Below are 14850 nucleotides of genomic sequence, written 5' to 3'. Positions count from 1 at the left end.
AAAGAGGTTGCTAGGTCATGTAGGAGGAAAATTAGAGAGGCAAAAGCACATTTGGAACTCAAACTGGCCTCTGATGTGAAGGACAACAAAAAGTCCTTCTATAAATATATTAATAGCAAGAGGAAGGGCAGGGACAACCTCCACTCCTTGGTTGACATGGAGGGAAATGTTGTATCACAGGATGAGGAAAAGGCAGAGGTACTTAACACCTTCATTACCTCAATTTTTACTAGCGGGAAAGAACGTCTACCAGACAGCTGGCCTGCAGAGCTGGCAGAAGGAGCTAGGGAGTTGCATAGTTTCCCTGTGTTCCAAGAGCAAGTGATAGGAGCTCTCCTCAGCAGCTTAGACCCCCACAAGTCCATGGGACCAGATGGGATCCATCCTAGGGTGCTGAGAGAGCTGGCAGATGAGCTGGCCAAGCCACTCTGCATGATTTTTCATCAGTCCTGGCTCACTGGAGAGATCCCAGCTGACTGGAAGCTGGCCAACATGGTACCCATCCACAAGAAGGGCCGGTTGGATGAGCCAGGGAATTACAGGCCTGTCAGCCTGACCTCAGTGCCAGGCAAGATTATGGAACAGGTCATCTTGAGTGCAATCACACAACACTTAGAGGATGGCCAAGGGATCAGGCCCAGCCAGCATGGGTTTAGGAAGGGCAGGTCCTGCCTGACCAACCTGATCTCCTTCTATGATCAGGTGACCCGCCTGGTGGATGTGGGGAGGCCTGTGGATGTAGTCTACCTGGACCTCAGCAAGGCCTTTGGCACCGTTCCCCATAGCAAACTCCTGGCCAAGCTGTCAGCCCATGGCTTGGATGGGAGCACACTGCGATGGGTTAGGAACTGGCTGGAGGGCCGAGCCCAGAGAGTGGTAGTGAATGGTGCCACATCCAGCTGGCAGCCAGTCACTAGTGGTGTGCCCCAAGGATCAGTGCTGGGCCCCATGCTCTTTAACATCTTTATTGATGATCTGGATGAGGACATTGAGTCCATCATCAGTAAATTTGCTGACAACACCAAGCTGGGGGCAGGAGTTGATCGGCTGGAGGGTAGAGAGGCTCTGCAGAGGGACCTCGACAGGCTGGACAGATGGGCAGAGTCCAACGGCATGAGATTTAACACATCCAAGTGCCGGGTTCTGCACATTGGCCACAACAACCCCATGCAGAGTTACAAGCTGGGGTCAGAGTGGCTAGAGAGCAGTCAGGCTGAGAGGGACCTGGGGGTGCTGGTTGATGGTAGACTAAACATGAGCCTGCAGTGTGCCCAGGCAGCTAAGAGGGCCAATGGCATCCTGGCCTGCATCAGGAACAGTGTGGCCAGCAGGAGCAGGGAGGTCATTGTGCCCCTGTACACTGCACTGGTTAGGCCGCACCTCGAGTACTGTGTCCAGTTCTGGGCCCCTCAGTTTAGGAAGGATGTTGACTTGCTGGAACGAGTCCAGAGAAGAGCAACAAAGTTGGTGAGGGGTTTGGAACATAAGCCCTACGAGGAGAGGCTGAGGGAGCTGGGGTTGCTTAGCCTGGAGAAGAGGAGACTGAGGGGTGACCTTATTACTCTCTACAACTACCTGAAGGGAGGTTGTAGAGAGACGGATGTTGGTCTCTTCTCCCAGGTGGCCAGTACCAGAACAAGAGGACACAGTCTCAGGCTGCGCCAGGGGAGGTTCAGGCTAGATGTTAGGAAAAAGTTCTATACAGAAAGAGTGATTACCCATTGGAATGGGCTGCCTGGGGAGGTGGTGGAGTTGCTATCAGTGGAGGTTTTCAGGAGGAGACTTGATGGGGTGCTTGGTGCCGTGGGTTAGTTGTTTGGGTGGTGTTGGATTGGTTGATGGGTTGGATGCAGTGATCTTGAAGGTCTCTTCCAACCTGGTTTATTCTATGTATTGTATGCAGAGTTATCCAAATAGTCCTACATGATTGCCTTGGTGGTCTGTTTTGGTTTGATCTGTTTTGGAATGAGCTCTTTGGAGGATGTCTGTTCCTCACAGCTGAAACTTGGATCCACCTGGAGGAAGAACTGGAATTATCTCTTTGTGTCAATTGGTATATGGAATCTTTCAGCTCTTTCATGCAATTCTCAGTTTTTCCAGACAGAGTTTCAATGGCTGAAAACAAAGAAACAGGTATCATAGTATAGTCTCAGTCAGGGTTGGAAGGGACCACAAGGATCATCTAGTTCCAACCCCCTTGCCATGGGCAGTGACACCCCACACTAGATCAGGCTGGCCAGAGCCTCATCCAGCCTGGTCTTAAACAACTTCAGGGACGGGGCCCCAACCACCTCCCTGGACAACCCATTCCAGGGCTTCATCACTCTCATGGTGAAGAACTTCCTCCTCACGTCCAGCCTGAATCTCCCTACCTCCAGCTTCATTCCATTGCCCCTAGTCCTATCACTACCTGATATCCTGAGAAGTCCCTCCCCAGCCTTCTTGTAGGCCCCCTTCAGATACTGGAAGGCCACAATTAGGTCACCTCAGAGCCTTCTCTTCTCCAGACTGAACAGCCCCAACTCCTTCAATCTGTGCTCATAGGAGAGGTGCTCCAGCCCTCTGATCATCCTCGTGGCCCTTCTCTGGACACCTTCCAGCACGTCCATATCCCTCTTGTAATAGGGGCTCAAGAACTGGATGCAGTATTCCAGGTGGGGTCTCACCAGAGCTGAGTAGAATCACCTCTCTTGACCTGCTGGCCACACTTCTCTTGATGCAGCCCAGGATCTGATTGGCTTTCTGGGCTGCAAGTGCACACTGAGAGCTCATGTTGAGCTTCTCATCCACCAGCACCCCCAAGTCTCTCTCCTCAGGGCTGCTTTCCAGCCAGTCACTGCCCAGCCTGTATTTGTGCGTGGGATTGCCTCGACCCAGATGCAGGACCCTGCACTTGGTCTTGTTGAACCTCATGAGGTTGGCTTGTGCCCACCTCTCCAGCCTGTCAAGGTCCCTCTGGATGGCATCCCTTCCCTCCAGCGTGTCTGCTGCCCCACACAGCTTGGTGTCATCAGCAAACTTGCTGAGGGTGCACTCAATGCCACTGTCCATGTCACCGACAAAGATGCTGAACAAGCCTGGTCCCAGGACTGATCCCTGAGGGACTCCGCTTGTCACTGGCCTCTACTGGGACATGGGCCCATTGGCAGCCACTCTTTGGGTGCAGCCCTCAAGCCAGTTCTTTATCCGTCTAGTGGTCCACCCATCAAACCCATGTGTCACCAGTTTGGAGACCAGGATGTTGTGCAGGACAGTGTTGAAGGCTTTGCTCAGGTCCAGGTAAACAACATCAGTTGCTCGCCCCTCATCTGTTAGTGTTGTGACCTGTTCATAGAAGGCCACCAGGTTGGCCAGGCAGGATTTTCCCTTGGTGAAGCCATGCTGACTGTTCCAAATCACCTCTTCACTCTTCTGAGTCAGTGGTGCCTCCAGGAGGATCTGCTCCATGATCTTTCCAGACACAGAGGTGAGACTTACAGGCCTGGAGTTCCCTGGTTCTTCCTTCTTACCCTTTTTGAAAATGGGGGTAATGTTTCCCCTTTTTTGCAGTCTGTGGGGACTTCCCCAGACTGCCATGACTTTTGGAATATAATAGAGAGGGGTTTAGCAACCTCATCTGCCAGTTCTCTCAGTACCTGTGGGTGTATCCCATCAGGTCCCATGGACTTGAACACTTTCAGGTTCTTAAGGTGATCATGAACCTGATCTTTAGTGTACGATGGGCAGTTCTTCCTCCCCATCCCTAGTATTGTCTTCCATGACATCAGGAGTGTGGCTGGAGGCCCACAGTAACTGTCCCTTTCTTAAAGACACAGCCTAAAACGGTCACAGTGGTAGAACTTCTTGTTGTCGATACTTGGAAGTTTAAAGTGCAGTAAGTTAAACGAAAGGTCTGTCCCAGCAGTATGAAATAAAACATGAACTCCAAACTGGAAGTTTTTATCTGACTGCTAAAGGTTGGCAATATATGCCACTGGAAGGATCACTCTGAACATGTATTTTATGCTTTGTTTAATGATAGTATTCTTTGATATGTGGTGGGGCTTATTGGTGTGTGGTTTTATGGTTTGGGGTTTGTGTTGTGGGTTGTTTTTTTATTTCCCTGGTCTGTTGGCTAGTGCTTCAGAAACTACAATTGGCTAGAAGACATGGGGCAGATTGGAGGGGTAATCTGGCCACAGTTGGCAGGTTATTAAGCAATACAAAACAGGTGTATTAGTAAGAATAGGTAAAATACTTCTAGGACATATATGAATTTAGAATATAAATGTTAAACAGTTGTCTGATTATGCAATTGTAGTGTAGGGGATATAGTAGCAGGAGACGCTGTGAACTGTGTTTTGGCTGCTTACACACTTGGTAACTTTGACCTGTTGTAGGTGCGTAATAATTTGTATAGATGGCAGCTGTATTTTGTCATGTTGGGAAACTAAAAAATAGAACCTGTGTTGGGCAGCATGTAAAACCCCAGTTGGTATTATTTTATATGTTGCTATTTGACTTTTCTGAGATGAGAAGCCATTCTCTTAAGATGTCACAGACGTTGAAGGGGAAAATACTAGCTTTATACACAACCATGTACTCAGCATGTTTATGTAGCATTTGCAAGATTTCCATCTGAGTGTTTCTTTTGGGCCACCAGAGGGCATGGGACTACAATGTTCTTTCTGGTATCCAGTCATCTGCATATTGATTTCCTGTTGCTTTCAATTAATTTGTTTTATCAGTTTCTAGTATTTGTTTTTAAACAAATACTGTTTCTAGTATATGTTTCTTTTTTGTGAGTTTTGTCTCTAAACTGTTTAGCTTCTAGGATGATGACCCTCCTTCTCTATTAGCTTAATGTGGATCTATTGTCAAAGTGTATTTTTGTCTTTTGGGATGCAATAACTATTTTCCTGTATTACACTTTAAAACCTGTTACCGATTTCTGAATATGTCAATCTAAGAAAAAGAAAAACAACAACAAAGCAAAGCAGTGCATCAGCACTTTAAACAGCGAAGAAAATTAAGGGGCAAATTACCAAGAGTTTAGAAAAACACTGCAGTTTATTTTCTGCAGAATTACAATGTACTCCATTTCCATAAAGATATGAAAAGATACAAAGGTCTGATTTTTGTAGATCTGCAAAAAGAAAAAGCTTGAAGTTGGAATAATTGGTGCTTGAAACAGTATGATTTTTAAGGATATCTTTGTGTTAGTGATGAAATCTTGTGCTGTCAATACAAGTTCATAGCAGAAAATGTAAGTTTTGCTCTTTTCCTGTATTCTTGAAAGAAGGTTCAATTGTTGGTTTGATTTCTCATTAGTTTGTTTCTACATCAAGTGTTTAAATTTTATTTGCCTGTGTGAGATCATATACTATTGTGAAGTTGATACTTTTTTTAAATTGCCAACATCTATTCTGAGAAATAATGAAACTTCACTACTTTCTGTTTTTTTCAACAGGGGCAGCTTTCAATATTGCAAGAAAAAATAGATCATTTAGAACGCCTTTTGGCAGAAAATAATGAGATTATTTCCAATATACGAGATTCTGTGATCAATCTGAGTGAATCAGTAAAGGATGGCCAAAAAAATCCAGAAGCTGTAAACTTCAGTCAAGGATCTGTCTCTGAGATGTTTCCTTCTGCTTCGGTTTTGCTTGCAATTGATTCTGAAGATTGTTTGTTTGCTTCAAAACATGGAAGTCATGGTTCAGGTGTACAGGTAAGCTGTATGTCTTTCTGTCTTATTCTGCTTATTCCCATGTGCTGAAAGATGAGCTGGTGGGGAAGGCGACTGGCCTGGATGAGCAAGCAGCTCCTGAAGGAATTAAAGGGAAAAAAGAGGGTGTATTGCCTTTGGAAGGAGGGGGAGGCTCCTTGTAATGTGTTTAAGGATGTTAGATTATGCAGGAGAAAAATTAGAGAGGCAAAGGCCCAGTTAGAACTTAAGCTGGCCACCTTCGTGAAAGATAATAAAAAGCATTTTTACAAATATATTACTGCTAAAATGAGGGGCAGGAAGACCCTCCACTACTTATTGGACCTGGAGAGGAACACTGTAACTAAAGCTGAGGAAAAGGCTGAGGTCCTGAATACCTTCTTTGCCTCCATCTTCAACAGTGAGGCAGGAGGAGTTCAGGACAAGTGGCCTTCTGAGCTGGGTGATTGGGGTCAGGGAGCAGTGTATTGCCCCGGAAATCCATGAGGAATTAGTTCGGGACCTGCTGAGCCACTTGGACACTCACAGGTCCATGGGACCAGATGGGATCCATCCTAGGGTGCTGAGAGGGCTGGCAGATGAGCTGGCAAAGCCACTTTCCATCATTTTCCACCAGTCCTGGCTCACCAGAGAGGTCCCACATGACTGGAAACCAGCAAATATGATCCCCATCCACAAGAAGGGACGGATGGAGGAACCTGGAAACTACAGGCCAGTCAGCCTGACCTCAGTGCCAGGGAAAATGATGGAGCAGATTATCTTGGTGGCAATAACTGCACACCTGAAGGATGAGCAAGGGCTCAGGTCCAGCCAACATGGATCTAGGAAGGGCAGATCCTGCCTCTCCAACCTGATCTCCTTCTATGATCAGGTGACCCGCCTGGTGGACGTGGGGAAGGCTGTGGATGTGGTCTACCTGGACTTGAGCAAGGCCTTTGACACCATCCCCCACAGCAAACTGCTGGCTAAGCTGTCAGCTTGTGTCTTGGACAGCAACACTCTGTGCTGGGTTAGGAACTGGCTGGAGGGCTGAGCCCAGGGAGTGGTGGCGAATGGTGCCACATCCAGCTGGCGGCCAGTCACTAGTGGTGTCCCCTAGGGATCAGTGCTGGGCCCCATCCTCTTTAATATTTTCATTGATGATCTGGGTGAAGGGATTGAGTCAGTCATCAGCAAATTTGCAGATGACACCAAGTTGGGAGCAGATGTTGATCTGTTAGAGGACAGAAGGGCTCTGCAGAGGGACCTCAACTGACTGGACAGATGGGCAGAGTCCAACAGGATGGTATTCAATCAATCCATGTGCTGGATGCTGCACTTTGGCCCCAACAACTCCATGCAGAGCTACAGGCTGGGGTCGGAGTGGCTGGAGAGAGCCAAAGAGAGAGGGACCTGGGGGTGATGATTGACACCCACCTAAACATGAGCCAGCAGTGTGCCCAGGTGGCCAAGAAGGCCAAGGACATCCTGGCCTATATCAAGAATAGTGTGGCCAGCAGGAGCAGGGAGGTCATTGTGCCCCTGTGCACTGCACTGGTTAGGCTGCACCTTGAGTACTGTGTCCAGTTCTGGGCCCCTCAGTTTAAGAAGGACATCGAAACACTTGAACATGACCGGAGAAGGGCAACAAGGCTGGTGAGAGGCCTTGAGCACAAGCCCTATGAGGAGAGGCTGAGGGAGCTGGGATTGTTTAGCCTGGAAAAGAGGAGGCTCAAGGGAGACCTTATTGTTGTCTACAACTACCTGAAGGGTGGTTGTAGCCAGGAGGGAGTTGGTCTCTTCTCTCAAGCAACCAGCACCAGAACGAGGACACAGTCTCAAGCTGTGCCGGGGAAGTTTAGGCTCAAGGTGAGAAGTAAGTTCTTCACAGAGAGAGTTGTTAGCCATTGGAATGCCCAGGGAGGTGGTGGAGTCACCATCCCTGGAGGTGTTCAAGAGGGGACTGGATGTGGCACTTGGTGCCATGGTTTAGTCATGAGGTCTGTGGTGTCAGGATGGACTTGATGATCTTTGAGGTCTCTTCCAACCTTGGTGATTCTGCTGGAGTCCTAGCTGTCATTACTTTTTAATTTTGAAAACTTTGGATTATTAGTAAAAGCTTGGTACTAAAAGCCTAATCTAAGGCAGAATAGAATTGTTCAACTGACTGTTGCGTTTAACAGGTGTTACAAAATATTTAATCTTTTTTTGACTGTATAGAAATCAAATAGTGATTATGAAAGGCCAACACTTCAGACGTTAAAATGTCCTGAAAAGCCAACAGATTTTACATTTTAGGCATATATGTGTAGGTGGGTCTTGATGGGGAGGTAAACAATATACTGGAAGTAATATTTTTCTTAAATCTCTTGTACTGTCTTAGGTTTTTAATGCCATTTCTGTATTCCAGCAGTCTTGTGTGTCTCCCAAACAGGGAAAATTTAAGTCAGGCACTTCAAGAAGAATTTATTTTTTATTCTGGCAATGCTTGTGAGTTCATAGACTCATGTATTCAGTTTTAATGGAGTGTTTGGGGAGTACTGAGAATACTGTGTGAAGTTTGTGATCTGTACTGGTTTTTGGGAGACTTGTAGGAGTGGTATAAATATTCTAGTACTCCAAAGACTGAACTTTCAAGTCCAGCTGTCTCATTCTAGAAGTGAAAGAATATCTGTTGTGGGAGAAAGATGATGGACTTAGAATGAATAGGTACATATATTAGAATAATTGTAGCTTCTGATTTATTTATAATGCCTTAAGGTCTTTAGGGATGGACACTGCCTTAACATGTCTTACAAAGGAAGCAAGTTTTTTTTAAAGGCAGTTTCTGACTGTTTGTGTTTCTAATATATATTAGGACTCCTGTGCAGGAAGGTAAAGAACATTGTGGTGGGTTGAAATTACAGAATCACAGAATCAACCCAGTTGGAAAGAGACCTCCAAGTTCAAGTCCAACCGATCACCCAATACTATTTCATTAACTAGACCATGGCACTAAGTGCCCCAACCCATTACACTCATCCACTTTCTCAAATACCTCCAAGGGTGTTGATCCCACCACCTCCCTGGGCAGCTCATTGCAATGGACAATCACTCTTTCTGTGAAGAACTTCTAAGATAAAGCCTAAACTTACACAGCTTGAGACTGTGTCCTCTTGTTCTGTTGCTGGTTGTCTGGGACAAGACACCAGTGTAAGAGGATAGAGTGTACCCTCAGCAAGTTCGATGATGATTGGAAACTGGGAGGGTTGGCTGGTACACTGGAAGGCTGTGCTGCCATCCAATGAGATCTGGACATGCTGGAGAACTGCGAGAGGGGGAATCTCCTGAAGTTCAATAAGGACAAGTGTAGAGTCCTGCATCTAGGGAGGAATAACACCAGGCATCAGTACAAACTAGGAATTGTCCTGCTGGAAAGCAGCTCCATGGAGAAAGACATCAGGGTCCTAGCAAACAATCAGTTATCCTGGGTGCCTTAAGAACCGTGTGTCCAGCTGGTCTAGGGAGGTTCGTCTTCTCCTCTACTCTGCCCTAGAATATTCTACCTGGAATACTGTATCCAGTTTTGGGCTGCCCAGTTCAAGAGAAAGGGATCTACTAGAGAGAGTACAATGGAGAACTCTGAGGGTGATTAAGGAACTCCAACATCTCTTCTCTGAAGAAAGAGCGTTTGGAGCAGTTAAGTCTTGAGAAGGCTGAGAATTCGTACCCTCCTTTGCATCTCCATCATCTATTGGTGGTTTTGCTGATTCAGCAAGACCTTTGAGACAAACTTTTTATTTTCCTCCTCCTCACTTTGATCACTATTGAGCACCTTGATCACCTTCCTTGGCTTTCTTACTTTGATTTCTTGTCTGCATTTGAGGATAAGTATCAAAGGGGTCATCTAAGACTGGTTTGTTTGTCTTTGCCTTTGCATTACATGGTATAAGAGTTGGAACTGGATCGGAAGTATCCTTTTCCACAGTAGCAACCAGCTTTACATACACTGGTGCTCCTTGGAAAACACAGCTAGATTGGCAGAAGCAGTTCACATAGGAACAGCGCACCAGATGCTCTTTGGGACCCTGCCACTGGCACCATTTGAGTTGGTGACTGTCCCACTTCACTGGCTTTTTGCTGGCACTGCTGTGGCTTGTCCCTGCCTGCACTGGGGGTTTATCCTGATGTCGTGTATCATGCACCAGGGGTACCCATATTGTGTCTTTATTTAATATTTCTGGGTCAGTGGGAAAAGGAGGATTTGGTCTTTTTCTCTTCCTTTCCAAAGGGATTTTTGGTGTGCATCTTTTTGCATGCCACTTCTGTCTTCTCCCTGCTCCCCCACTGTGATCTGAACCTACTTCTTTGTTGACTCTTAGCAGACAAGGTAAACACTTGTCTAGTTTTATGTTTTCCTCTCCACAAAGCTATAGCCAACCCTAATGTAGCAACTCCACAGCTCCATTTTGGCTTCCTTAATCTGAGCATCAATTAATCAATTGAACAATGCTCCATGACTGGATAAGCACCAATTAATTACAATATGGTAGGTTGAAATTATCCCCCAACATAAAATTGCTTGACCAGCTCAGATAGAAAGCCAGTGAAGTTGTATTTACAAGTAAACTGCAATCTAAATATGAAATGCAGTGAATATGTACAAAATATACAATATTTACATATATTTACAATTTATAAACAGCACAAGAATCCCCCTGGACAAACCAGGGGGCTACTAGTAGCTTCCCTCTCTCTGTACCAGACGAGAAAGAGCGGAGAGTTGCTGTTAGTTACTTAACCACAAGAAGAATGCATTCCAGTTCAGCAAAGCCAGCAGAAGCACAAGTTAGTATCTGCCAGAGTGGGGAAGCTGAAAATAAAAAAAGTTAGTTTAGCAAACTTTACCAGACTATTTTTTATGTTAGTAGTCTGTCCAATGGGATTATTTAGACCTTATCATTATTTTCCTTTTTATATTCAGTGATGATTTATTTACATTCTATCCCTTTCTGTTCAAGATTTGTGGAAATTTTTCTAGGCACAGGCTAGAAAAGCTACCCCAAAAGCCTAAATGGTTCCCATGTTTTGTTTTCCATTTGCAGAATGTCAGAACATATGCCTACTCTCAGCTAATGTACCTACCTACCTAATGGTAGGCTGTAGCAGATAACTGTTTTTTGATAGTTTTGTTTACTTTTTAGGTTTTGTGTATGTACTTAAACAGGAAAGTTCTTAATTCTGTTCCCCTACTCACACTTTCTTTCCTTGTCTGGCACAGGAAGGGAGAGCTCTGACATTCTTTGTATTACTGTGTTAAGTCACTTTAGTGCTACTTTAATACTGCTTCTTTATACAGTTTGTATGCTGTGTGACCCACATTTCAAGATGTAATCTGAGACCCTGACTTTTCAGAATTCCTCTAATATGACATTAATCACTGTAGAGTATGAAGGTAAAAGAGGCTTCACTGAATAAACTGAGGTCATTTAAGTCTTCCATAATTGAGGAAACTTCATGAGAATACATTAAAATATGGGTTAAAATCTTTGTAATATTTCAGGAAGAAATATTACCAGGACTTGTGACTCAGAGGTGTATTTTCTTGATATAAATTGGACAAAACAAGTGACTAATAACACAAAACCCCAAAGATTCTTGGGTAGTACATCTAAAGGATTTTTTTTATGTAAATCAAGAAATTGTATGCTTGTGTTTGTAATTAGGTAGCAAATTGTAATAGAACTGGCCACTGAATTAACACTGAACTGAGAATTGATATAATTTAAATTAAGTAGAAGATTAATGTATATATTTTTCAAAACATAAAAATGGAACTAGGTAATAACCAGAAAAACTAAGAATTCTGGATTAAATACATGTTTCACCTGATGCTTTTCAGTTCAAAAAGTATCTGGAATTTGTGCTAAAAAAAGACAGAATTCTCAACAGCCATTATGCCGAGATGGAAGGTCTTTTAAGTAATATGGTGAGGTGAGTCTCATTCAGCTACTGAAGCATCTAATATTGTGCTTAACTAGTGTTACTCTTTCTAAAAATGAATCATGGATCACTCCTTAAAAAGATGACCTAAAGATAGGCTAACTGTGCTTATATTTCCTCTGTGCAGTAGTTTATTGTTCACAGTAGTAGATATTGTCAGTTTGCCCAAGACTTGCATTATTTCATCTGTTTGAATATACAATAAGCCCAAACAGAATAAAAGACTAATTAAGTTTTCAAGTATTTTTATTGAAGAACGTGTAACGTGACTGTCTTCATTGAGTGCTTCAGAAAATAGGCAGCATCCTTTCTAAATTTTTATATGCCTACTGTTGTTAAAAAGTCCTTGCTTACTCTATCAGTATTTTTATACGTAGAAATTAAATTAAAATATGCTCAAGAGGTACTCACCTCTAACTTTCTGACTAGCTGCTTGGAACTTACTCTTCACTTGCAGTCATGTAACCTAGTCAAGTGAAGATGTAATATGCAATTAAAACTTACTGTGTTGTCGTCTCCCTAACATGCTGCATGGCAACAGGCTGAAGGCCCTTACTAGCCCCCATCCCTCCCATACTGCTTATGTTGTCTATCACATGAAGGACTGGTAATATCATTATCCCCCTTCTCTTTTGCATCTACTTGATAATTCCCAGGTTCTCCAGTGAGTCCTAACTCCTTGATAGCTCTTGCATCTTCCCCAACACGTGGCTCATGCCCTATGTCCCCTGAAGTACCAGTGGGGCTGGCATACCACCTCTCGAGCATTCCGGGCTTGTTCCCTCCAAGCCTGGTTTTTCCCCTTCCCCACTTCGAATCTAGTTAAAAGCTCGATTAATGAGCCCACCCAACCCCTGCAATACAAACCTTCTTCCCCTTTGAGAGACATGCACCCCGTCTGCTGCCAGCAGACCTGGCATCATGTGAGGTGACCCACGGTCAAAAAATCCAAAGTCCCATTGGAGGTACCAGGCTCAAAGCCAAGAATTGATCTGGTGAGTCCTTCTCAGTCTTTCTAGGTTGGTCCCTGCAACTGGGAGGATAGAAGAGAACACTACTTGCACTCGCATTTCCTTGACCAGTTGACCCAAGGCCCTGAAGTCTCTTTTGATAGCCCTCAGCTTTCTTCTTTCAAGGGTGTCATTACTTATCTGGAAGGTTAATAATGGGTAATGATCTGTGGGCTGTACCAGGGTAGGAAGCCTTCTTACCACAAGAAGACTAGTGATCAGCTTTAGTTTTCCCTGAAAAATACTCCTCTACAAGTAAATACTGATATCAGTGCTGTGGTTTATATCTTACTTTGTACATACTCATTTTTATTCATCTCTCAATTACGGTAGGCAAGCAAGTATAGCTGTTTTTCTCACAACAGGATGGACTGCACACTTACTTTAGGATATTTGTGAATGCTTAATTTTAAAGTCGTTAAAAGATACAGTGATGATAATCCATTTTCTTCTGTGTTCCAATGTTTTTTTCAACATACGTAAAACTCTGTGACACTTCAAGTATAACTTGCCTGCATTTTAAAATCCATCCCTGGCTAGGAAAAAAGGAATATTTCATTGCAAAATTTTGCAGTTCAGCATTGAAATGGGCTGCACAAGAAGGTGGTGGAGTCACTGTCCCTAGAGATGTTCAAAAAAGGATTGGACGTGGCACTTGAGATGTTGGGTGATCGGTTGGACTTGATGATCTCTGAGGTCTTTTCCAACCTTATTGATTCTATGTTTCTATGTTTCTAATCCTTTGCATGAATCATACTGAGGATGGTGAAATGTGAAAGACAAAAATGAGTTAAGATGTATTCTGGATGTTTTGGTATAAGTGCAGTGATTTCAGCCTCATTTGGCTTCAGTTTATTCCAGTGAAAGTTTCTGATATTTTTTTCTTGGCTGTTTTTAACTGCTTCTGGTTAACATTTGAAATGCAGAATGACTGAACCATGAGGTTGGGAGGGACCTCTGGAGGTGATCTGGTCCAACTCCCTGCTCAAGCAGGATCATCTAGATTGGCCAGGACCATGTCCAGATCTCCATGGATGGAGACTATACAGCCTCTGGGTAACACATGCTCAGTGGTGAGTTGAAATTACCTCCCAAAATAAAATTGCCAGACCGGCTCTGTTGGAAGCAAATGAAGCTGTATTTACGTCTACCAGACAGCTGGCCTGCAGAGCTGGCAGAGGGAGCCAGGGAGCTGCATGGTTTCCCTGTGTTCCATGAGCAAGTGATAGGAGCTCTCCTCAGCAGCTTGGACCCCCACAAGTCCATGGGACCAGATGGGATCCATCCTAGGGTGCTGAGAGAGCTGGCAGATGAGCTGGCCAAGCCACTCTCCATTATTTTTCATCAGTCCTGGCTCACTGGAGAGATCCCAGATGACTGGAAGCTGGCCAACGTGGTACCCATCCACAAGAAGGGCCGGTTGGATGAGCCAGGGAATTACAGGCCTGTCAGCCTGACCTCAGTGCCAGGAAAGATTATGGAGCAGGTCATCCTGAGTGCAATCACACAACACTTAGAGGATGGCCAAGGGATCAGGCCCAGCCAGCATGGGTTTAGGAAGGGCAGGTCCTGCCTGACCAACGTGATCTCCTTCTATGATCAGGTGACCCGCCTGGTGGATGTGGGGAGGCCTGTGGATGTAGTCTACCTGGACCTCAGCAAGGCCTTTGACACCGTTCCCCATAGCAAACTCCTGGCCAAGCTGTCAGCCCATGGCTTGGATGGGAGCACACTGCGATGGGTTAGGAACTGGCTGGAGGGCCGAGCCCAGAGAGTGGTGGTGAATGGTGCCACATCCAGCTGGCAGCCAGTCACCAGTGGTGTGCCCCAGGGATCAGTACTGGGCCCCATGCTCTTTAACATCTTTATTGATGATGTGAATGAGGACATTGAGTCCATCATCAGTAAATTTGCTGACAACACCAAGCTGGGGGCAGGAGTTGATCTGCTGGAGGGTAGAGAGGCTCTGCAGAGGGATCTTGCCAGGCTGGGCAGATGGGCAGAGTCCAACGGCATGAGATTTAACACATCCAAGTGCCGGGTTCTGCACATTGGCCACAGCAACCCCATGCAGAGCTACAGGCTGGGGTCAGAGTGGCTGGAGAGCAGTCAGGCTGAGAGGGACCTGGGGGTGCTGGTCGACGGTAGACTAAACATGAGCCTGCAGTGTGC

The 14850-nt window shown here is 45.1% G+C and overlaps 1 protein-coding gene across 2 annotated transcripts in view; it reads left to right on the top strand.

Moving 5' to 3' along the window:
- Nucleotides 1-14850, top strand: part of MAN2A1 (mannosidase alpha class 2A member 1) — a 175475-nt gene that overhangs the window by 18168 nt on the left and 142457 nt on the right. For both annotated transcript variants that reach the window (XM_054178004.1, XM_054178005.1), the window contains exon 2: nucleotides 5450-5710. In XM_054178004.1, the coding sequence (XP_054033979.1) occupies nucleotides 5450-5710 (261 nt within the window). The remainder of the gene's footprint in view (nucleotides 1-5449; nucleotides 5711-14850) is intronic.

Source organism: Dryobates pubescens, chromosome Z, assembly GCF_014839835.1.
Source record: "Dryobates pubescens isolate bDryPub1 chromosome Z, bDryPub1.pri, whole genome shotgun sequence".
NCBI classification, from domain to species: domain Eukaryota; kingdom Metazoa; phylum Chordata; class Aves; order Piciformes; family Picidae; genus Dryobates; species Dryobates pubescens.
Note: the sequence above shows the minus strand (reverse complement) of the source record. Positions and strands in the feature narration are given on the sequence as shown.